Source organism: Rattus rattus, chromosome 7, assembly GCF_011064425.1.
Source record: "Rattus rattus isolate New Zealand chromosome 7, Rrattus_CSIRO_v1, whole genome shotgun sequence".
NCBI classification, from domain to species: Eukaryota; Metazoa; Chordata; class Mammalia; order Rodentia; family Muridae; genus Rattus; species Rattus rattus.
The window spans coordinates 45,149,283-45,174,917 of NC_046160.1; the positions used below are offsets into that span (position 1 = coordinate 45,149,283).

General features: G+C 39.3%; 1 protein-coding gene across 1 annotated transcript in view; it reads left to right on the top strand.

The window, feature by feature from the left end:
- Nucleotides 1–25,635, top strand: part of Cog5 (component of oligomeric golgi complex 5) — a 290,729-nt gene that overhangs the window by 121,315 nt on the left and 143,779 nt on the right. The window contains exon 7 of the mRNA XM_032907620.1: nucleotides 10,883–11,013. Coding sequence (XP_032763511.1) covers nucleotides 10,883–11,013 — 131 coding nt within the window. The remainder of the gene's footprint in view (nucleotides 1–10,882; nucleotides 11,014–25,635) is intronic.

Here is a 25,635-nt window from a genome sequence, read left to right on the forward strand (position 1 = left end):
GAGAGTAGAATGGTTCAATAAGCCCAGAGGTTTACCAGATGCCTTTATATTACCAATATTATTCCTTAAAAATAGTTTTGTGGAGGTTTGATTGATATGCAATAACCTAACTTGTTTAATTTGATACTTACTTGATAAATTTGAGCATTATTTGAATGCCTGAGACAAAGCCTTAACACATTCAAGCCAAACGTACTTATCACTTCCCGGCATTTCTCCAGAGTCCTCTCTGTCCCCAGAGAACCACTGACCTACATAGAATTGTATCCATATAATTTGTTTGTTGGCTCTTTTTCTTTTAATGATTGCTCTATCTCATTGGTTGACTTGTTATTAACTGTATGTGTTTTATTTGTTGGAGTCAGGCATCATTTTTTTTTAAATTAGCTTCACAAGCTTCTGGAATGAAAACATTCTAGATTAATAGCTTTAGAAACAGCTCTGATGAAGTAAAGTCACTGTCACACAAGATACAGAAATGTGGCTGTTTACAGAGGGGTGATGTAGTACTGACTTACGTCAGTAATACTACAGGAAAGGATTTTAAAGTCTTTATTTAGGCATGATTCTACTTGTCTAGCAGAGACACAAAATAGTATGACATAGCTCTCTCCAATAAAGTACAAAGAAATGTAATTTGTTAGACTACTTTTCATTTTTTACACAGTTCATGTTTTCTCTTCATGAGCAACATTTAAAACTTATTTTTTCCTAAACAAAATAATACAAAACAAATAACCCCTAAACAAAAGGAAACGAAACAGGCAAGTCATTGGATTCATCAAAGATTGTTGAGGGACACAAGCAAGACTCGGTCGAACCTGTCTTTTCCTAGTCTGTTACATTTGAGTAGTAAGAAGGTCCACGGAAGGACGGTGTTGTCCGTTAATCCCCACTGGGGTCCAGATTGACCTTGGACTTGCTTCTCTCTGTCTCAGCCACTTCAGAACCCAGGCTATGGGGATGTCCCACTACCTTGAGCAGCATTATGCTCATTTTTTTAGATTTTTTTTTTTTTTTTTTTTTAGTACATAAAAGGAGAGATAATGACTGCTGCTTCTGGCAGGGCTGATAGAAAAACCAAATAAAGTTGCTGGAAAGGGAAAAGGAGATTTTTATATAAGTCCATGGTTTTAAATTATGTCACATGAGCAACATGATGGCTATTAGGAAATCAGGAAAAAAGGAGAAACTATGTTTGGAGGAACAGATGGAGATACAGTGTATTCCTGTTGGCTCTGGCTTCATTTGTATGACATATATGGGGTAGCTGCTGGCAAGAGAGAGCAGACACAGTAAGATGCAGGAAGGAAAGCTATCACTCATTTTAATGGGAAGGATTTTTTCCTTCACAGAGTGAGACAGAGAGAAAAAAGAATAGGCTTTCAATGCTACGTTGCTCTAAAGCTTTGAAGAAGAGGGAGATCAAACATTCCCTGAGAAGTGTTTTAGACTTGAAATATGATGATTTGGAGAGGGTTTACCTAAGCCTCAAGCTATTCTATGCATAGTTTATGTGGTCATATCAATTAAGAATTAATTGGGAAAATACAAAATTTAACCTGAAGCTCTTCTTCAGGATCCCGTTTTTCCTAAATTTCATTAGAAGGCCAAGAGGTAGCAACTAACCCTCTAGTTTAAAATAATATTTTTCTTTGGTGTATTTTTTAAATCTTTGTGTGTATGTATGAGGAGGGTCACAGGCTAACCTTGCTTGTTGGCCCTTCCTTTCCCACTTGATTGAGACAGTATCTTTTCTTTGTTTCTTTGTTTTCTTTGTTTCTTTGCTAGTTTGTTTCTTTCTCTTTTTTTCCTTTTTCTTTTCCCTTTGTGTGTGTGTGTGTGTGTGTGTGTGTGTGTGTGTGTGTGTGTGTGTGTGTGTTATTCCTTTACACACTAGTTGACCTGTGAGTTTCTGGGGATTTGTCTGTCTCCATTTTCAGTCTCCCTGTGTAAGAGTGTTGTGTATTACAAATGTCTGCTCCTGGCTTCAGCTTTACTTAATGTAAGTCTGAGGGATTTGAATTCAGGTCCTCATGCCTGTGTAGATGCTTTACCCACTTAGTCATCTCCCAGCCCTGATGCAGTGTTTATAGTTAGGGAGCATACGTCATTCATAGATCTCAGTAGCCGTCCAGCCATCTTATGAACATAGGTGATTTGTCCTTCACCGGAGGGTCTCAGAAAGGGTAGTGAGCTTCCTGTGGTCATACAGTCAACTGCTATCACAGCCCAGACATTCTAATTCCTAGTTCAGCATTCCTTTATTCCTATTGTGTCTCTCTAAGGACACCTGTTTTCTGTAAAGTAAGAATTAGCTCCTACTTAAAAGATCTTTTGGTGCAGAGACCATAGCTCAGTAGCATGTAGTTTAACTAGCATGTAGCATGTAGTTTAACTAGCGTGTCAAGTACCAGAAGAAGTTTAAATGAAGATATAAGTGTTTCCATGGATATTTACTGTTTTAGTTTACATAAAGATCAATTTAAAAAGTTATAAGAAAATTTTGTATGTTTTCATGCATTGGCTTGTTAATGTCCTCTTAATCAACTTATTTGATATCTGGTTGTTTATCCACTAAATAATATGAATTATTTATGTTGTGGTAGTAATATGTTGTGTTTGTAAATTCTTGGGTGATTTTAGCTGGTTTGTATTATCTTTGGTGTTCTTTATCTCCACTACCTTCATGGTCCTCCTCCCACCCCTGCTTAATCCCTTCTTCTCCTAAACCCTCCTGCTCCCATTTTTATGTCTTTTTTCTGCTAGGTTTTTGTTTTATGGTTATGCATGTGTGATTTTCTCTGGTTTAATTAAAGTTGCTTGCGTGAACATGGGCCAGAGGTACTCTTACTGCGGCATAGCACCTTACTGGTAGCTACACCAGTGAGGAAAATGAGTCACTCTTCGCCCAGCCAGTGACCATCTTTGTCGGTAGCTACTAGGGTGGTGAGGCTTCTGCGCCTCTCTCTGATCTGTGCTGGAATGTTCAAAGGTAATCGCGGGTGGAGTGGCGGTAATCCGTTAATCTTTCACTTACTACAGTATTCCCTCTGTGCAGAATGTAGACAAAGCATATTATAACCTTCTTTACTCTTCATTGTGCTGGAAGTTGCTGTGCAGTATGCAGTGTTCTTTCCCAGATTTGTCCCTTGCATGGTACAATATCAACTTGTCAGACAAGAAGGTCTTACTGGTATAGTAGTATCACAACTGTTAAGCGATAGCTGAGTGATTTCTGATTGATTCTGAGGCCTTTTCCAGAAGTTCTGTGGGCCTACTCAGAGACCTATGGCTTGAGATTCCATAGGCGTTAAGGTTGAACACACGTGCGCATATTTAGAAGAAAATACTTATTTGTCTAAATAACATCTCTTACAGATATGTCTAATGTCTGGGGAGTGTTTTCCTTGGACTGTTAAAAACAAAACATATCTGTCAGTTTAGTCTTTGGTTAAACTTTACTGCTTGACCATGCAGGTGGCCAAAATGAACTATTTTCTTCTTGTCCAGGCCACTGAGAATCTGCTCCTCAGGGGTTACTTGAGCTTGAGATAAACCTTTAGTTCCTCTCACAGGATGTGGAGGCAAATACCTTTCATCTCAGCACTAAGGTAGCAGAGACAGGCAGATCTCTGTGAGTTTTAGGCAAGCTTGGTCTACGTGGTGACTTCTAGGACAGCTGGGGCTACATAGAGAAACTCTTGTCTCAAAGCGGGTGGTGGGGGGCCAGAAAAAGAAAAAAGAAAAAGACAACTTGAGGGTTAAGTATGGTGATACACACTGTAATCTCAGGACAAAGGAGACAGAGGCTCCAACATAAGTCTAGCTGAGGTGAAATAGCAAAACTTTATCCTTGCTGATGAAAAAGGAGAAAGAAAAACAAAAGGGATAGAAGTACCTTGGCTTTAGTTTCTTGATTTGGTTTGAGTCATAGTATCAGTTCTGTTAACATTTTAATATGTTCTTATCTATATCTTTGGTATTGTTTATGGTTGTTGGTTACTTAGTTTTATTTTAAAGTTGTTACATAGCAAGAGAATTCTCAAGTAACTGCTATTTATGCAATATCTCAGAGGTAATATCTTCCCCTCAAGGTGTCCATCAAGATAATCCTGTATAAATCAGATTTATGTGTCACCTATTTTTGTACAAAACAAGCTTTAGGCTGAGTTTCTTTTTAGCTACATTTATTTATTTGTTATGTGTATTTGTGTGAGCATGTGTATACCATGGCAGTGTGTATGGAGGCCAGAGGTCAACCTCTGGGAGTCAGTTCTCTCCTTCTCTGCTTGCATGTGTCCTGGGGACTGAGTCATCAGGTAGCTTACCGATTCAAGCCTGATTGTATGCCTGTTTGTGTGTGTGTGTGTGTGTGTGTGTGTGTGTGTGTGTGTGTGTGTATTTTGAATGCATGTATGTCTGTGTACCATGTAAGTGCCGGGTACCGGAGGAGGTCAGAAAAATGAGCTGAGGTCCCTTGGACTGGAGCTATGAACAGTTGTGAGCTACCATGTGGGTGCTGGGAATTGAACCTGGGTCCTCTCGAAGAGCAACAAGTGCTCTTAACTGTTGAGACAAGTCTAGCCCCCTGCCCTCCATACCTGAGTTTTTAAAAATCTAGTGTAAAGATACTTAATTTTACCACTGTGGTCCAAGAGTGGATTTAGGAAATACTGTGGAAAATATAACTACAAATTAAATAGTAAACAGATGGGGAAAATAATCAAAGCATATGTAATAAACAGTTATAATTGATAAATATGATATAAACAAAGGAAACAGTTTACATATCATATTTAAGATGAAATGTAATGAACAGTATTCAGCTTCATGACAATGTTTTTATCAGGCTGTATATTTTATATATGTATAAACGTATTTTCTTAGGCCAGCATATGCAGTTTTTAAATAGTAATTTGTGTTGTGTATAGTTTGTAGAGGAATTTTAATCCAGCAACATGGCTGCTCTGGCAAGGGATCACATCTAAAGACCTTCTCAGTCTCCATGATCTGGACAGAATACAGACATACCCTGGATTATGGTAGGATCTGACTGTAACACAGACACACCTTTAGTACATACCTTTAATCTCTAACAATGAAGGCAAGGTTAGTTTGTAGGAGGAAGCAGCCATATTTGAGTGACATCTAATTATGGGCAGAGAGAAAGATTTGACAGAATGAGTCTGATGCAGCACAGAAAGAGAGGCTACTTAATGGAGTTGGGGCAGGGTGGGGGCGGGGGGGGCACAGCAGGGAGGAAAGGGGTAGGACCAGATGTGGTGGCTGGTGTGTGTGTTGCAGTTTTGCCAGGACAGGTTTCAGAGAGAACAAGCTGGATACAGGTGAAGACAGGATGAGCCAGAGAATTGGAAGGAGCCAGAAGATTAGAACAGATTGCCAAAGTTAGTACGACGTAGAGCAGAGCGGGTTCAGTCAGAAGCTGAGAGAAACAGGACTGATATAGTCAACTTGGAAGATAGATTGTATGGAGGCTAGAAGCTTTCAGGCCTAGGCCTAGGGATAGTTAGAAGAGAGAAAGAAACTAAACTCTGGGCCCAGCCCATGCTATGTATTATCTGTACAGCATGAGTATGGTTTTCGTTTCATCCCATCTTCAGAGGAAATCAAGGAGACATTTACAGTGATTAGATATGTCTCTCATCTATTAGAAAGGAAAATATTTACAATATGATAGGGTTGTTTTGAAGGCTACTTAGGTAATTTGTAAAAGTGTAAGTAGCTTGATAATTTGTATCAAATAACTTAAAATGCTTCTTTGAATTGCTTTGATACTTCCCACAACCTTTGTAACTTTTTCGGAGAAGCAATTCTAGATACTTGACATTTTATTTATGAAGAGGAAGACATAGGTAAGGGGTGAAATGCATACTAAGTCTGTAGGTTCAGTCTCCAACCAAAACCACCATCAAAAGTAAATATGTGTAACTGTAAATAAAACAAGAACAAAATAATGCACAGGCATTGATTGGTTTTGTGTGTCAAATTGACAAAGCAAGAAGCCTCAGTTGAGAGTGCCTGCATTGAGACCCACCTGTAAAGCATTGTGATCAGTCGGGGAGGGCCCAGCCCATTGTGGGTGCTGCCATCTCTGGGCTGGTAGTTCTAGATTCTATAGATCTATACGAAAGCAGGCTAAGCAAGCCATTAGAAGCACATCAGTAAGTAGTGCCCCTTCACGGCCTCTCTATCAGCTCCTGCTTTCAGGTTCCTACACTGTTTGAGTTCCTGTCTGACTTCTTTTGAGGATTAACAGCAATGTGGATGTGTAAGCTGAATAAACCCTTTCCTCCCCAGCTGGCTTTTTGGTCATGGTGTTTTGCTGCAGCAATAGAAACCCTGACTAAGACAGATTTTTTTTTTTTTAAAGAAGTCAACTGTAGAAGAGAATACTCAGTCTATATTGTATGTATTTCAAAGTATCTGAAAATTATGTGCTTTTTCTGAGGCATGCATCTGAATGGTGCTCTTTGAAAAGTAAACGTGTGGGAGGAAGCGACTTTTGTTGATTGGTGACTATAGCCAGCTGCCCAGTCTCTGTGTCAGTTTTTATTCTCTGCTTTTTCTCACATAAACACCCAGGGGAGGCTCTGTGCTATTTTGGTGTTGGTTGAGAATGTTGGGGATTCAGTCATACCCATGCAAATCCCTTATCCTCTTCTTAGTGCTTGCCTCTGTATCGTGGTGTTATGTAATTTCTTTTTTATTTATTTTTTTAAATAGTTCTGTGACCTCAGAAAATTTCTTGATGAGCTTGGTATTTATAAAGGCTTTATCTTGTTGGCAGTTAATACCTTTGCATTGAAACTTCCTTTGGAAGGTTAGAGTCCCTCTTACAGTGTGAGACAATCTGAGGATGCCAGTCGGACCTGCACACCTCCCTCTAGTGTGCTGCTCTTATCTAGGTCTTGGCTTAATGGATTCAGCCCTTGGTTTTTGAACATTTGAAATTCAGTTCTAATAACTTGAGTGTTCTTATCTAATAAAGGTACAAAGGAAAAGTATTAAAATGCCAAAACCCTTTTTTTATGTTTTTAAATGTGTAACATTTAAAACTGCCTACCAAGTTTACGGATGTCTTACTAGAAACACATTATGTTATCCATCTGCTTCTTTTGAGATGCTCACGTGTCAAATAATATATTGTTAACTTGTTCAGACTCTTCAATCCTCAATGTGCTTATTCTTTGAAATCTTAAGGCTCTATAAGTTGGATTTTATTTTTAAACAAATGTTTCATCCATAGTTCTATTTTAAATGACTGTATTATGTTTTTATTTATTTTTTGTGTTGATGGTGTAGGCTTGTTTTGTTCTCTAATGCTACACGACCATTACTTACATGTTCACTAACACACACACACACACACACACACACACACATGCAGACACATGCAGACACATAAGCATATGTTAAATACATCCAAATGCAATATTTTGGCCATAGCAATACTTGTTTGGAACATTATTATGATAATTTCAAATTGCTTTTACTTTAAAATGTTCACCTATGTACTTGCAAATATGCATACACATTTCACTTGTACATGATGCATTTAGACATACGTATGTATGTAAATTTTATAATTAACATTGTAATAAATACTTTATGCCCAAATATATTCACTTTTTTCTTTTAATATTGTTTTTATCAAAAGCTGTAAAATCACTGATTGAAAGTTTAAGGTTTTTTGTTCACTTACTGTATCTTTATATTTTTTTAAATTCTGATTTAGATAGAAAGCTAAAGATGCAAATAAATTAGGGAATCAGTGAAATAACACAAGCAGCAACCCTTGAAACCTGATGATGTGGAAGAAGACAGAATTCATTTCTTAGTATCTAAATTGTTTCAGCAAACTGGATATTATTTGAAATAAAGCTTTAATGTCCATTATTACTATCTATTCTCTTAATGTGTGTCTGGGCTTTGGGTGGAGTTTTTGTAATTTATTAATTTTTACAATTTAAATAAAGTTAGATTCCCACCAATAGCACTAGTTTCATCATTTTCACTTCTAAGGAGATGATAAAGTACATTAAACCCCAGTATATCAACTTAATCTTGCGTATTATGCCACTGGAGGGCATTCAGAAGCAGTAGTGTACATTCTGATCCATTTTAATTTCTGTTCTATCCAGAAGAAGCCCCCATGTAACAGTGCTGTCTCAGCCCAAAGACCACACCCTCAAGTCAGAGAGTCTCCTCCGTTTTCCACCGTTGGAACCTCCACCCAACAGATAGCCTTGGCCGTTTGATCCCCCCAGACATGAGTTCGGTTTACTCATGGAGCGGTCCAGTTGTCTGGCTTCACTGCACTCCAAACCTACAATTATAAAACCTGACGTCGCCTAAGTGTTTAGTTGTTTACTTTCTTACTAAATTTAGAATGTTAGCATTTACTGCTATCATTATCCTAACTTGACTAAATTCAGTTCCATGGCAGGGTTTTTGTGCTTATATTTTTAGATAACAAATTGGAGAAGTAATATTATCTGTCTTTTGGATCTAAAGCTCTCCTTCAAAATTCTCAGAAAATGAAATTTTAGGTGAAAACTGCTAGGACTGTAGATGTGGCTCAATGACAGATGCTTAGGAACAAATGTGAAAGACTCTGGAGCACATATTCAGCATGCACCTATAGGTAAACAAGGAAGAGATTTTGTTTCTATTCCCCAAGTATTACAGTTTATGCTAAACCTGCTGAACAGAATGGTGTGCACCATAGTTTACAGTCACTGCTATGTTTTAATTCTGATGGTAGTCTACAGAACATTTATGGCATGAATTATGTATTGTTGCCAGTTTGCATCCAAAACTCCTTGAAGCTAAATGAGTGTATCATTTGCCTGTAATTACCTAGTAAGTTCCAGGCAAACTTAAGTTCAAATGATTTGACGGATTTTTCAGTAATCATTTACATTGGTAAGCCTTATTAAGACTTTTGGATCTACATGTCGAAAAAGAACACACTGTGGCCAAGCTTGGCAGCACATGCCTTTAGTCCCAGCACTCAGGAAGCAGAGGCAGGTAGGTCTCTGTGTGTTTGAAGACAACCTGCTCTACAGAGTTCCAGGATAGCCAGGGCTGTTACACAGAGAAACCCTGTCTTGGGCATGGGGGTGTCAAAACAGAAAAGAAAAAGAACGCACTGTGGTGAAGTACAGTGGGCAGTCACACATAAAACTGCACTGTATATGTCCTAGTGTAGAACTAGTTATCTAGCACTCAGTCATCATATTGCCCTGGATTGTACTGGATGCTTTAATATAGTCTGACCTGGTTGGTATGTTATATCTTAACTGAAGTGTGCTGCACTCATACTTAATGCTAAAATATGTGTTAATAAGATTGAAGACAAAATCTTCTTAAAGCCATCTATCTAATGAACTGGAATGTTTTAGAAATAATAAGGCCTTGAGGGACTGGGAATAGTGGCAAACTCCTTTATTTCATCTCAGCCCCTGCTTCCCAGAGACAGGTGGATTTCTGTGTTCAAAGTCAGTCTGGTTTAAATAGAGAGCTCCAGGTTAGCTCGGACTACATAGTGAGGCCTTATTTCAAAAAGGGGAGGCGGTGAGAGAGGGGGAGGGGAGAATTTACCTTGATAGGATATTAAAGGAATTGTAGAATTGTATTTAAACTAATTAAACCTCAGCCTCCACCCTTAAGCATTTTAATTATTTTAGGATTATCCAATAGTAAGCAAAATAAAAGGAGTCACACTGTTTTAATATTATCCAAACTCTGAACACATTAAGACAACTATATAACCATGACTACCACCCCCACCTCCCTCCTTCCTCCTCTGTATCCTCTTCCTCCTCCTGTTTGCCTGTTCTTTGCTCTTTTGAGACAGACTCTTGCTCTATAGCCTCAACTATCCTGGAAATTGCATGTGTTTGCCTCAGCCTCCTGAGTATGGAGTTGACAGTCTTGAACCGTGCTCAGACTGCAAAGTCTTTTCATATCTGTGTATGCATTCCTGTGTAAGGTACGCACATAATTAGAGTGTACCTGTAAAGAGCAACCTTGGGTCATTTATTACAAGCCATCCTTCCTGGCCTTTGAGACATGATCTCACACTCAGGCCATGTGACTTGTGCTTTAGGCTAGACTTTCTAGCTAGGGAGCTCTAGGGATGTTCCTGTGTTGTCTCTGCAGCCCTGCAATTAACGTGTGCTCCACCACACTCAGCTTTGTATGTGAGGACAGGGGATGTCACAGTACGCATTTTACTGACTGGGCTCTCAATTTTATAATCTTGTAATGTTAAAATAATTCTTATTGTGAAAGTTTGTGTGTAATAATTATTCCACGTTGTTTTCACTTGGTAACATAGTGTTCAGGTCTGTACAATCATGTAAATGGTAGATGCTAAGGTTATTTGTGAATTATTTGTTTCACATGCTTTCTATAAAGAACAATTTTTGAAGCTGTAGGTGAAGCTTGAGAAATTTCTGTGTCTCTCAGGATATTTACTTAAAATAGAATCTGGGGCTGCTACATAGACATGCAGTCCAGCATTTGAGAGGCAGAGGAAGGATTAAATAGAAGATATTTGGGAATTGTCATGTTTTAGAATATTGGTTTTAAAAAGGATCCTGCAGTGGTGGTGCTTGGGAGGCAGAGGCAGGTGAATCTCCGTGAGTTCCAGGCCAGGCTGGTCTACAGATGGAGATCTAGGACATCCAGGGCTACACAGAGAAACTCTGTCTTAAAAAACCAGTGAGGGAAGGCAGGGAGGGAAGGAACTGAGTTTAGCAAATCCATAGTGTTTTTGAAGAAGTTATATGTGTTGTTTTGATTATTTAGTTTTTACTTGATCCTAACTATTAAATTGTATTTTTCTTAATAGATTATCTTTCGCAAGGAATAGATCTTTCTGGAATAGAAGTAATAGAGAATGATTTACTCTTTATTGCAAGAGCTCGACTTGAAGTAGAAAATCAAGCTAAGCGTCTGCTGGAGCAAGGTGTGGAGACCCAGGTAATAAATGTGAAGAGTCTGTTGGGATATAAATGCACATTTGACTTTGGATTCAAGGTGATACCTAAATGAATTTTATCTCAAAGGAACTTCATTGCAGAGTAGAGCATGTTTAAATACAGGGAAGCAACATATCTTTATATATTTAATTCTGAAATACACCCAAGGTTTCTACTGTATAACATAAGTAAAATATATTTATATGTGTTGTTCATGCACACACACACACACACACACACACACACACACACACACACACACACACACACACACACCTGTGGAGCATTCCAGTGTTGTCTGAGGTATATTTCAGCAATATTGTAAGGTTAGTAGTAGTGTTTTTATATTTTTATAGATGATGAAACAAATTTGTTAAAGATCATAAACTAGTAACTGAAATGCTTTGAATCCAAGTAGTTTTACTAATTAAATTTGTTCTTAGACAACTTGTACACATATACAGCTCATACTGATTATTCATCACCAGCTCCTTTTCACCAATCTGTTTCTCACATTCATGTCTTGGTTTTGCTTTGGGACTGAGGTTAACCAGGGTGGTCTGTGTGACCGTGGGTTTGGAGCTGTCTATTGAAGGTCGTGTACTCAGCAGTGCATTCACAAGTAAAGACTGATTTCTTCTACCCTAGATTCCACCAGTAACCAATAGTTCAGTGATAGGGTAAGGCCTTAGGATGGTTGTCAATAGGGCTGTTCTTGTGAGGCCCAGTGTGGGTGATGTTTATTGATGACTACAGTGGTTGGATCTATCCTACAGGAGGTCAGTTTCTGCTAATTTAAATCTTTTTAATTCTAGAATTTCAACAGGAGTTCCTTATTTGTATTATCTCCCTTTATCCCCTTCTAACTCAATTGTCTACTCCCTCTCAAATTCATGACCCCTAACTAATTATTATTGCTATATGCAGTGTGTGTGTGTGTGTGTGTGTGTGTGCGCGCGCGCGCGCGCGCACATGCATGTGTGTACATGTACGTGCTTGCATGCGTGTGCATCCAAACCTATTGAATCCATTGAGCATTGCTCTTGTGGACATTAATTTAGCACTTGCCATTTGGAGCTGAATAACCTGTCTGGAATCTCATTTCCTGGAGAAAAATCGATTCTCCCTTCTCAGCAACCATTGGTTGTCTGTAGCTCTTTATGTAGGAGTAGGGACATATTCAATTTCCCATTTCCACACTAGCATGACAAGTGACATTGTCACAGTGCAGGTCTTGTGTAGGCAGCATTACTGCTGTGTGTTCATGGATGCAGGTTCTCTGCTGTGTCTCTAAGATACGGTCTAGTAGCAGGTGTTCTGGTTGCCCGGCCTTGGAATCATTGTCTCCTGTTCTGCAACTTTCCCTGATCTTAGCTGTAGGGGTTGTGCTGTGTTTTATTATTTGGGGCTGTGCTCTTTTGTACATGTGAATCTTCAGGCTTTCCCTTTCCAATAGGAAAGATACTAATGTTTCTCCCAAGTAAGAGGAAAACTAATCTGAGGTAGGAACTCTTTCTTTTTTTTTCTTTCTTTCTCTTTCTTTCTTTCTTTCTTTGTGTGTGTGTGTGTGTGTGTGTGTGTGTGTGTGTGTGTGTGTGTGTGTGTGTGTTTGGAATTCTTAATAATTGCTAAGCCTATAATCAAGTACTTAGAAGAGTGAGACAGGACGATCTTGATTTAGAGTTGAGCCTCAGCTACATGTTTTTGAGATAGCCAAAATATACAATAAGATGCTGTCTTAGAAGACTAAAACTAGAGCCAGAAGCAAGTCTCCGAGATCAACAGTGGAGTTTGATAGTCCTATCCAAAACCTGGTAAAAACATTCAAACTATTGGCCAGTTTCCCTGATGAACTGAGACATAAAATTTCTTAACAAAATATTTACAAATCAAATTCAGGACCACATTAAGAATGCTATAAACCATGACTAAACTGCTTTCATACCAAGGATATGAGGCTATTTCAACACAGGAAAAAAATCAATAAATATATCATATAGACTTAAACAAAAAAATTACACAATCATTTCAAAAAACACAGAGAGACTTTCATAAATTTCAACATCCTTCATAAAAGCCATGAAGAAACTAGGAACCAGAAGAACATTCCTAAACATAAAAGGAATATACATTATAAATCTGTATTAAATATGCTAAATGGGGAAAAACTATAATCAGGACCAAGAGTGCCACACTTACCACTGTTATTCAGTACAATGCATAAGGTCTTAGGTAAAGCAATACGAGAAAGAACTAAAAGGGTACAAATAGGAAGGAAAGAAGTGAAAACATTCCTATTTTCAGATGACATGGTCCCATACTTAAAAGACTCTTAAGATGCCATGAAAAGACTTGATGTATACTTTCAGCAAAGGAGTAGGATACCAAATTAACATAGAAACATCAGTAGCATTTCTATAGGCCAGTAACAAACTTGCTAAGAAAGAATTCAGAAAATGTTCCCATTCAATTCTCGAAAATGTCAAAAATGAAAATCTTAAAACACTAAATGAATGAATGAATGGATAAATAAATAAATGAGGAAGATACCAGAGGATAGAAGACTTCCCAAGCTCTCAGATTGGCAGAATTCATACTATAAAAATGGCTATATAACTAAAAGTAATCTAATAAATCCCCAACAAATTTCCAATTCCATTCTTTACCGAACTAGAAAAAAAAACAACATTGCAGATGTCCTAGTATTTGCTCTCAAAACTGTGAAGTCACTAAAGGAAGGCGTGTCCAGAGATAAATATAAGCAAGGACTATCTGAGAAAGACCTTCAAAGCTCAACAGAAAAAACAAATGGACTTACATAAAACTGAATAATTAAACTCTAAACCTTTTCCCATCAACAAACAGAATAAAGAGTACTTAAGAAATGCAAATAGCAACAGGTATCAGAAAATGTGTCCAGCATCCTCTGCTGTCAGGGGCCTGCCATTAAGCTGTATTGGAAGTGACCTTGTCAGAACAGCTATCATAAGGCAACAGATGACAATAAATACTGGCAAGTTTGTAGAGGAAATGCATATGCACTGATGGTAGGAATACAAATTTATTTAGCCACTATAGAAATCATTGTGGCAGCTCCTCAAAAAATTAATTAATTAAATTAAACTGCCACATACCCCAGCCATAACACTTTTTGGTATATCTCATAATGACTGCAATGAAAGATGTACATTCATGTTTATTGTTTCACCATTCACAACAACTAAGGAACTGAAACAGTTTAGAGCTCCATCGATGTAGAAATAAGAAGAAAATGTGATATTTTTATACAAATTTTACCTTTGAAGAAAAATAATATAGTGGTATCTGCAGAAAATGAGTGGAAGTGTATGGAGATTGTATTCTGGTAAACCTAGCCGGAATCTGAAGAATAAATAGCATGTTTTCTCTCAAATGCAAAACTAAGATGCAGGAAGTGGCTACATGTTATGAAACTACAAGGGAACTAATAAGAGGGGAGGAAGGAAGAGAATTTAGGGTGCGGGGAGCAGGAATGGGACCATACATGTGACTGAAAACAGAGGGAGGATGTGGCAGTCTGAATGAGAATGGCCCCTCCAAGCTCAGAGATCTGAAAACTTGTCCCTAGCTGGTGGAACTGCTTGGGAAGGATTAGGAGGTATGGACTTTTGGGACAAGGTGTATCACTGAGGGTTTTAAGACTTCAAACGTCCACATTAGGGTCTCTCTGCTGCATGCCTGTGGATCAGATGTGTGTTCTCATCTCCAAAGCAATGCCAGCCTATCGCCATGCTCCTCCATGACTGGCATAAGACTCTAGCCTTTGGAACTCTGAGCTCCAAATTAAATGCTGCCTTCTATAGTTGTTTTGGAGATGGTATCTCTTCACAGCAATAGAACAGGAACTAAGATGGAAGGCAGTTTGGCAGGATGAAGGTGAGTCTGTAAGGGGGAGAAAAGCACCCTCGTGGAGGGAGATCTATTAAAAACAAAGCACAATGGCCACCAACTAGCTGCTTGCTTTGTATGCTTACTTTAAAATCAGTTAAGAAAAACAGGGCCTACATGGGATATGCTGGGAAAGCAGAAGAAGAAACCCACTGGTAAGAAAGAGATCAGCAAGAAGGGGAGGGCACGAGAGGAGTGAGGTGGGAGAACAAAAACAAAACCATCAGGAACATCTGCAGCTTTGCAGGCTGACCGCACAAGTAATTATAAAAGTTGTATAAAAAGAAATCAGCCTATACTTAAGGTTAATGTGGAATTTCTTAATTATTTGTCTAAGAAGTATTATACAACTGTCCTTTAAACACTTACAGTGCAATCTAGTATCTTATTAGATTACTTATTTAATAAATATTATACTGAGCAATTTAGAAAAGAAAGAAAAATATAGTTCTAATTCTTAGTGAATAAATATTTATATTTTAGTAAAGAACACTAGGTTTTTCTTTTTAATTTTTAAAATTACCTTTAAATGCATTAATTTTGCCTGTGTGAATGCTACTCTTGGTTATTAATTCGACTGCATATGGAATTATTCCAAAAATGGACGGCATATCTGTGACAGAATGTTTGCTTAATTTAAAATAGAAAGATCACTTCTAATCCAGATCTTGAGATAGGAAGATGTGCCTTTCACCCAGATCTTGAGATGGGAAGGCATCTCTTTAATTTGGGCCACTCCTTCTGCTGGAAGCCTATGTAAAGAATGGAAGAAGGAAGCGTTTGCTCTTTGCCTGCTTCCTCATGGCTCCATAGAAAGTCCATTCCTTCACTGGTATGAGAGCTACCTCTTCAGGATTGCAGCAGATACAGAAGAGCAGCTGAGACATCCAACCCGGGGGAGTGAGCAGCTACTGGAATTTGCACTTTCTGTTCTCAGCTAGCCATTGTTGGATTAGCTGGGCCACAGCCCATAAGCCATTCTAATCAATCCTTTTTTCCTATATGTAGAGAGAGATTCTTTCCATATATTATGAAACTCTAGAGAGCCCTGACTAATACAGTCTGCGTAGGAGTATTCACACAGGAGAGCAGATGTTCAGAGGCCAGAAGTGGGCATCAGAGCACCTAGGGCTGGAGTTACTTGTAGCTGTTGAGCTGCTTGATATGGGTGACAGGATTTGGACTCAGGACTCAAGTTGTAGTGTACATGCTTTTAACCACTAAGCTATTTCTCAAGCTCAAAATTTTTTGAAGATTTATTTTATCTTATGATTTTTGGGTATTTTTCCTGCATGTATGTCGGTGTACCACATTCATTGTCCTCAGATATCAGAAGAGGGTGTCAGGTCCCCTGAAACTGGAGTTCCAGACAATTATGAGCTGCCATGTAGGTTCTGGCCTTCAAATTTGGCTCCTTTAGAAGAGCAGCTAGTTCTCTGATAGAGTTGTTTCTTTTTTTATTTGCATAGTGTGTGGTTGTAACCCTAAAACAAGGTCCTAAACACTGGCAGAAGAATCAGAAATGTCTTCCTAGTGAAGTCAAGGGAAACACTAGAGATTACAGAATAAATAGAAAACAACAACAACAACAACAACAAAAATCAGATAAGTTAGAGCATCAAATGTACTGAGAAAGGACTACTAAGCATTAAATGTAGACCAAATAAATCAAGCATGTGCAGAGAAACAAAGGCTATCATACTAAGCTTAGTCTGGAGACATGGAACAATGATAACATCCTATGGCGTTAGGTGCAGGATTTCTTATAAGCAAGGCCATTGGAAAATCCCAGATGGTAAAGGGAGCTGTGAGAGCATGCTGAAGGCAGCATGGATATGAAGGATGTCTAGACGGTGATAGAAAGCTAGTGTAGTAATCTAGATCAGAAAACAAAGAGTTAAAAACACAGGACAATCATTTAGATTAACTGATGGGAGAATTGTGGTTTACTGTGTACATAAATTTTACTGGTGCACTGCCAAGTTCATTTATCTGCAGATTGTCCAAGGCTATGTCCCCTGATACAACAGCAGAAGGCAATATTTATGATGGAAATAGCATGGCCCATAAAGTCTCCAAGCACTTACGACTTGGCTCTACATTATTTCTGATACTAGTTGATTGCCAACTTTCATATGTGAACAGCATACCTGTAACAACTACGAAATGCAGGAAAAGATACATGTGATGACTCTGGTGTATGTGTCCATTCACACACATGCATACATTTAGGGCATGGGGCATGAGAGGCTGTTTAATTCCCTGGAGCTGGAGTTATAGGTGGTTTACTAATTGTCTAACATGGATTCTGAGATCCAAACTAGGATGATCCACAAAAGGAGCAAGCACTCCATGACTGGTTTTTAGTATTCTGAGTCTCATCATTGTTGCATGTGTACTTGGAACAATGCAGATGACCATATGAGTGATCTTGCCTGGCATCTAGTCTATTTTAGACTCCCTTGTAGTAAGAGTTCCCGACACAACTGTGGTCCTGTTGATTAAGCACCTTTGAGGCATTCAGAAGTCAGAGGATGAATTCCATAGCTGCTGTTTCTATGTTGGGTCATGGAGGTGTGTGGATTCTCCTGCTTTAGCGCTAACTGGCTCTAATATTCAGTTCTGCCTTGCTAACTGTTGGATGGCAGAACAGAGAACATTCATTTTGTTGGTCTGGATCATTTCAAAAGTCAAGGGTGTGTGAAACTGTTAATTACACTGAAAAAGAGCCCAAACAGCAGGAAATTTCCTGACACTAAATACTATACACAGTAAACTCTGTATAGTACAGCAGCTGCAGACTCCTAGCGTCCCAGGTGACTAGTGCCTTCTATAATATACCTGTGCGGCAAACAAAACAACATCAAAAGTAACACCTTTTACCCTGAGTCCTCCCTCTAAAGTCCTCTAATAAACATCTGACAACTACATTTTGCTAAGAAGATTTTGTTCTTTATAAGTAAACACTAACCAATATGAGCAATACACACACACACACACACACACACACACACACACACATACATACATACATGTATGCATGCATGCATACATATAGATCTAGAATTTTAAATGTGGGTCTGGGATTCAGACAGAGATTTAAAAGCACTCAGTAGGAGTGAATGTCTGAGCTCACCCGCAAAAAGCACTTAGAATAAAGAGGCCAAAAAGATAGAAGACTTCAAACATTAAGGAGGTGAGGAGACATTCTCAAGAAAGAATGACTCAAAAAGCAATGTCAAGAAGGAATAAAAATCAAGAAACACATGAAAGATTAGGATGTTCCAAGAAGCCGAAATAACCAAAGTCAAAAAACTTGAGAGAAGCACAAAGGCTAAGTGTTGGGAGGTTTGGAGGTCATTCCTTCCATAACTGAAATGTCTGCTGTAAATAATGTCTGCTGTTCATAAGCAGCCCGGTCTCCCCCCTCCCCTCCTTTCAGCACTAGAAAGGGACTGAGGCAATGGTCATTCCTTACCAGAGAAAACTGCTCAGGCGTGTGTGTAAGCCAACAGAAGGTCTTTATTAGCCGTCCTGTGACTTACTACACTAGGTACTAGGAATCTCAGGATGAGCAGACAGACAGACAGACAGACAAAACTACCAAACATGTTCTGGGTCGACATACTTTAGTTAACAAGAAGAGGTAGCTAGAAACAGAACTAGGGAAGCCAAAAGGCAAGGTTCGTAAATTTATAGTTCATTCCCAGAACTATGGGCTTTGGCAGGTTAGGTCTTTGTGTTCGTCTTTGATAGGTAGTGTTACCTCTGTGCTGTGTTTATAGCCTGAATGGTTCTTCCGTCGTGGAGTCAGGTGTGCTGAGGTCTAAGGGCCTCATAAGGTCTGGGGCCATGTTATCCTCTTTCAAACCTATTCTGTTTTTTAGTAGATGTACAAAAACAATTTGATCTTTCTTTATGTTTTTCTTTTGTGAATTGTACAGTATTTATGTTTAGGTTTATATAGCTTGATGGCATTATTAAATCCTTACTGTACCATTTCTGTTTTCAAAATTATAAATCTTGGAGATATGTATAAACTGTTATTTCTAAGTATAAAAAAACCTATAAACATACATAAGTAAACTTCCAAAGTTAGCATTTTTATTTCACATGAATAATCCTTACAGTAACGACTTATCAGTTCTATATGCAAGTGATTTATAGTGGTATTACTGATACTTGACAAAAATTTGGAAGGACTGGCACACTCTCTGCATAGTGGCATGTGATAGATCCCTATATTAGTGCAAAACTGCATAGAGTCTCTGTCTCAGACATGGGGACATCTGCCAGCCATCTTCAGTCCTTTCTTTATTCTCTGCTGTTTACCCTCAGAGAGAAAATAGTATTTCAGCAGGCTCCATTACTTTAAGCTTTAAAACTAGCTTTCAAAAATAGGTAATGGAGATTTTGATCTGGATGAGTTCCTGCATCACCATAGATACCCGGCCCCCACAGGAAAATGATGACATTTTAATTAGCAAGATGGGTTTAACTTGTGAATTACAAGCCTTGCCAGTAAACAGGCACAGAGCTGGTGGAAGCTCAGGGTGAAGGAAGATGATGTTTTTGTCTTCAGAGGTCATCAGGAGGAGGTCATCATCCGCACTCAGTTCTTTCAGGAATTAGTACCTGGCCCTAGAGACCACAACTGAACAGCCTCACACTTGCCTTTTATCCCCAACGTGGCAGGAACTGTGGCAGGAACTTCCTTGCTTAAGTCTGGGGGCCTGGTGGTTATCAGTTTTCAAACAAAAGTGCTTTAAGAAGAACCCTCCACAGGGTTCTGAAAACAGCAGTGTAGGACTGCAGGCCATCAGAGAATGCCTGCAGAGCTCATCGTGAGCAGTCAGGCTTGCTGCTTACTTTGTGGCTGAAGATTCTGATATTTGTGTTGAATGGATTCTCAAAGTTAACCAGTTTTTTGAGCTCTTACAATAAATTGCTGGAAATGTTAAACATAGTAACATATATACTAAAGTAACAGTATACTTCAACAAGCAACTTTAAAAAATGTTCTCCTCTCTTACATGGGACCTAATAAATATGTATTGTGATATGTCCCTTTAAAAATTATTTGCAGGGGGTTGGGGATTTAGCTCAGTGGTAGAGCGCTTGCCTAGCATGCGCAAGGCCCTGGGTTCGGTCCCCAGCTCCGAAAAAAAGAAAAAAAAAATTATTTGCAGCCATCTTTCTCCTTCTATTCCTAGTTTTAGGACCACTATTCCATTACAATCTGAGAGCTGACTTCAGTTTACACGAATGAGTGAGCCTATGCATGTAGAGTCTGTCTCTCTGTTTTCAGCTTGTTTAAACATTGCTGCCAGTGGCATTCTGTTCACGTCATGGCTGAGTAGTACTTGTGTTATATTTGCCACGTTTTATTCACTTGTCTACTGGTTGACACCTAAATTGTTTTCAGTATTGCTGTTATTGTGAAGAGCAATAAATGAAATTTGCACATATTTTAGTGATTTTTTTTCTCCTCATTGCATGCATACATGGGAGTGCAATCACTAGATCATACAGGGTTTTCTTTTCTTTATATTGATCTTTTTAAAATAGTTGTGTCTGCTGGGTATCCTGCCTTGATACTCTCTCTCCCTTATTTCTGAGAATATGCTGTCATTGAACATGGCCCTGTGTGTGCCGTTGGCCTTCAATAGCATTCTACTTTATAGGCTTGGGTTGTGTTTGTGTATGGCCATGCCTAGCTTCTCTCTTGGATGCCTGCATATGAACTAGGTCTTCAGTGTAATATAGCAAGTACAGGGACAACACTGCATGTCCCTCTAGCTTCCAGATTTAATTTCTTTTGAGAAACAGTCCTTCTGTGAAGTCCTGGCTAGCCTTGAAGTCACTTTGTAGCTCAGATAGATTCCAGTCTCTTGAGTTCTGAGATTATATGAGTGTACAGCTAAGCTTAACTTTGATTTTAGTTTTCAGATGTATATGTATATTAATGTGTTAATACATGTGTATAGATGCATGTGTGTACATATGGAGACGAAAAGTCAACAGTCAATGTCAGGTGTCTTCCTTGACCATTCTGCAATTTTTTTTAAGACATAATCTCTTACTGAGCATGGAGCTTGTAGACTCAGCGAGCTCCCAGGATCTTCAGTCTCTGACTCCAGTGCTGGGTTATAGATATACATCCTCACCTGCCTCTTTTGTGTGAGCTGAGAACTGAACTCAGGTCCTCATGCTTGTGCAGCGGGGACTTTGACCACTGAACCGTCTTGCCAGACCATTTCTAGTTTTGTCCTGTGTTCCTAGTGATTGCACTCAGTTACCCTCCCACCAGCATTGCATAAGTTCCCGTCCTTCACGCCGTCACCGACATTTATTTTTACTTTTGATGATCACCATTGTAATGGGTGAGATGATGTTGCATTATGGTTTTGAAGTGCCTGTTCATGATGAGTATATGATGACATGATGAGGCTGAACACTTTCTCATGTTTGGCCATGTGTATATCTTTCTTTAAGAACCATCTACTTAGGGTTTAGCATGTTTGTAAGTAGATTATTTGGTAGTTTTGGTCTTTGGCTTTTTGAATTGCTTATGTAGTCTGGGTGCTGATATGTTGTCAGGTGATCAACTTGTATATCGTCCCCCCCCCCCCCCCACCCCCCCACCTGCCCTGCTCCTGCTCCTCTCTAACTCTTTCATTCCCTTTGCTGCACGGAGCTTCAGTGTTTGATATAATTTTGTTGTCCTTTTACTTTTGTTGCCTGTACTTCTGAGAGCCCATGCCAAAGAAAAAAAAATTGTTTTTGCCTGCATTGATGTTTTGAAAATGTCTCCCTGTGTTTTCTTCTAATGATACTTTCAGATTTTATGTGAGAAGGATCTAGTCTCATTGTTTTGTGCACAGGCACATGCGCGCGCGCGCACGCGCACACACACACACACACACACACACACACACACACACACACAGAATACCCCCCACACACACACACAGAATACCACACACACAGAATAACACACACACACACACACACACACACACACACACACAAACAGTGACAGGAAAAGAAAGTAAGACTTATGCTCTTCCTTCTGAAAATATTATCTTGCTATGTAACGCATGTTGTTCCAGCTTTAAATCCTTCAGTGTACATGCTTAAGCACCCACTCACCCCCCACCCCCCGTGGTTCTGTCCACTCCTTTCTCTTTTATGGTAGTACTTAAATGACCTAATGATACACGCCTGCTCTTCTGTTTTATACTGAATGCGAAATAGCATGGTTATTCCAAACGTTGATTAAACACACTTATCTTTTTCTCAATTTTGGCCAGATTCTTTTTCTGCATAACCCAAGGTGTGTTCATCATTTTCTTATTTTATCGCCATCTTAAAGTATACATTCCTATCTGATTAGCCACCATTCGCCACAGTCTCTTCTGGCATTAATTACTTTTCAGAGTTTTCCAGTTCACTGAGTGATATGTCATTTTCATTCTGCTGTGTGTAGTTTTCAATAACTTGCTAATTTTATTAAATTTAATGTACTCTTCAAACTGTGTATACTTGTTTTATGTTGTTTTACTTATTTACAGTCCAGCTGCTGTGCCTCCCCCACCCTGTTCCTAGTTCCCGTTCCCCCTCCTATCGTTCCTTATCCCACTCTCCTCTCCCTTGCCTCCAAGAGGGTGTTCCCCCACCACCAGTCCTCTCTCTTCTCCGGGGCCTCCAGTCTCTCCAGGATTAAGTGCATCTTCTCCCACTGAGGCCAGACCAGACACACCTCTGCTATATATGTGCTGATGCTTTGGACCAGCCTCATTATGTCACTTGGTTGGTGGCTCAGTCTCTGGGAGCTCCCTGGGGTCCAAGTTAGTGGAGACTGTTGATCTTCCTGGAGGTCCCCCTTTTCCCTAATTCAACCATAAGTGTTCGAGTTGGGAGTAGGTATCTGCTTCTGTCTCAGTCAGCTCCTGTAGACTCTCTCAGAAGATCACCCTGCCAGGCTCCTGACTGTAATCACATCATAGCATCAACAGTAGCAAGGGTGAGGCACCCCTTCCCCCTGAGGTACCAGGTACAAGATGGGTATGGTATGGAATAGAGTTTATTTAGGGCCATGGGGAGGGAAGTTGAGGAGCTGAGGGAGAGGGAGAGAAGAGACCACCTGAATAGACAAGGAGGGGAGTGGGGAGGAGAGAAGGGACAGAAGGAAAAAAGGGTAAGAGAGCAAGAGAAGAGAAGGAGGGAGCAAGCAGCCCCTTTTATACTGAAGTCCAGCATTCCTGGCTGTTGCCAGATAACTGTGGGGCAGAGCCTAGAAAAAATGCTAACAATTATTTGTTTACACTTTTAAAGGACTTACTGTATGCTCATGTTAGAATAATTTCTAATATATTCTAGTACAAACCTTTTGATTGTGTGTGTGTGTTTGTTTGTGTGTGTGTGTGTTTGTTTGTGTGTGTGTTTGTGTGTATTTTCTAGATTTGGCTTATTGCTGGCATTATGGTAATTGGATTCCCAAAATTTCATGGGAATTTGCACATCTGCATGTAAGATGCTGAGGGTTGCTGCCCCCCAGTTGGCTTTGATTGGTAAATAAAGTTGTCAGCAGCCAATGGCTAAGGAGAAGGTGCCATGCTGAGGAAGGAGATGGTCTAGGACAGGGAGTGTAGGACAGAGAGACTGCCAACATGAGTGTGTGTGGTGGGGGGGGGATAGGGGGGCTGCAGGTGGGTGGAATACAAGTTTTAGTAAGTAATAATTGAGGAATATTGGAGGGAGAATGTGTTAGTCCCTGGAAGGTTTGGGAGTGGCCCCACCATTGAGCTGCATAGGCCATATTAAAAATAAGGCTGTGTGTGTGTTTCTTTCAGTTGAGCATCCAGAGCATTGGGGCGGCTAGCAACAAACTTGTGCAGCTGCTGCTGGGGAGGTAGAGCAGATTAAACAACTACCACTACAAAATATAATATAATTATTGTATGTGTGTGTGTCCCATTGTGTGTCTTCCTTCGTTACTGATTTGATGTGACTTACATAGACCCCAGAATTCATGTACTTTTTTTTTTTTGGTTCTTTTTTTTTTTTTTTTCGGAGCTGGGGACCGAACCCAGGGCCTTGCGCTTCCTAGGCAAGCGCTCTACCACTGAGCTAAATCCCCAACCCCTGAATTCATGTACTTTTAAGTGTATAATTTTATTGAGTTTATGTAGTTATGAGTTATGTCTTAAAACCATTTTACAACCTAGTTTTGGAATATTGCTCAAACCACAAAAAGTGTGCCTTCTCTTTCCTCAGAACAGGCAATTCCAAATCTCAGTAGATTTGCCTTCACTAAGCAGTTCTCATAGAGAGGATGAAGGACAGATAACAGTGTTGTGTAGTTACTCTCAGAGTGTGATGTGTTATTTCAGTTCATTCTGTTTCAGGAATAAGCCCATCCTTTGCATAGCCTCAGCCTGTAGATTATTAGTCATGTGTGGTGATAGGGTGATGGACGTGAGCTTATAGTTCGTTGCCTATTAGTAGTAGCATTACTTTGACAAAACTTTTCAGTTTTGATAAAGTCCAGATTCTCCATATTTTCTTTTGTATGTGAACAAATAAAAATTTCTATTTTTCCAAATTAATCTTCTTTGTGATTTCCTATAGAAGTTATATAATTTTATTTTGTAGTCTTCATTTTATGTGAAGCACAAAACTCACTAGTTTATCCCATAAGGGTATGTAGGTGTTTGGTTATTTTATTGAAAAAGGTTGTGTTTCTTTCTCTGAATCAATTTTTTCATTTTTCAATATTTTTGTCATCTTGAGAATATGTAATTTCTTGTAAGAATCTGTGATAATTCTTTAAACATCTCCTACTGATTTTCCATAAGCTTCCCTCCTCCCTGCCTCAGTGCTGTCCTGGATGGAGCAGATGGAGCTGTGTGTAACATGAGCTCGCTTAGTAAGGGCTTACAAGGCTTTGTGTGCCTTGGGGGCTAACAGTGTCATCTGTCCAGCAGCTCTCCTCCTGTTTCATTATCTATACTGTCCTTTTGCTAGTGCGCCATTATAATTACTGGGCTACTGTCACCTCTAGGCTACAAGATTGTTGAGGGTGTCAGAGTGGGACATTGCTAAGCTACCAGTCAAGATGATAGTGTGACAAAAATATTTTCCCAAACTTGCCTCAGCAGACCATTGGCCGTGGTCCCTCCAGCTGTCAGGAATGGAAGAGCTAACATCTGGCAGGCACAGAGGATTGGAACAGTGCATGCTCGCAAAGGGTTTCATCAGGAAGGAGGGAAGGGGGAAGTAAGGAAGGGGGAGGGATGCGTGAGTTTGGGACCATAGCTAGGGTTGTTTGTGGTAAATATCTTCAGAAAAGCAGGTTAGTTCAAATTGCGAATTTTGATTGTTAGAGGAAGGGTGGCAACATTGAAATTGAGAGCACTCAGCTCTGTTATATGTACATCTATATGTTTTATTGACATCTAACTTTCCAGTCTAGCTTTAACACGTCTAGATCATCGATGCATAGCTCAGTGTAAATGCTGTGTAAATAATTGTACTCCACATTGTTTACAGAGTAACATCTTTTTAAAGTATTATCAGTATGTAGTTAGCTGAATACGAATATGTGAAACTCTTGTTTCTACATATCTAGCTGTATGACCTTACTTTTAAAGTAAGCTCTGTTTTTATATTTAACTTAAAATCTTATAAGACA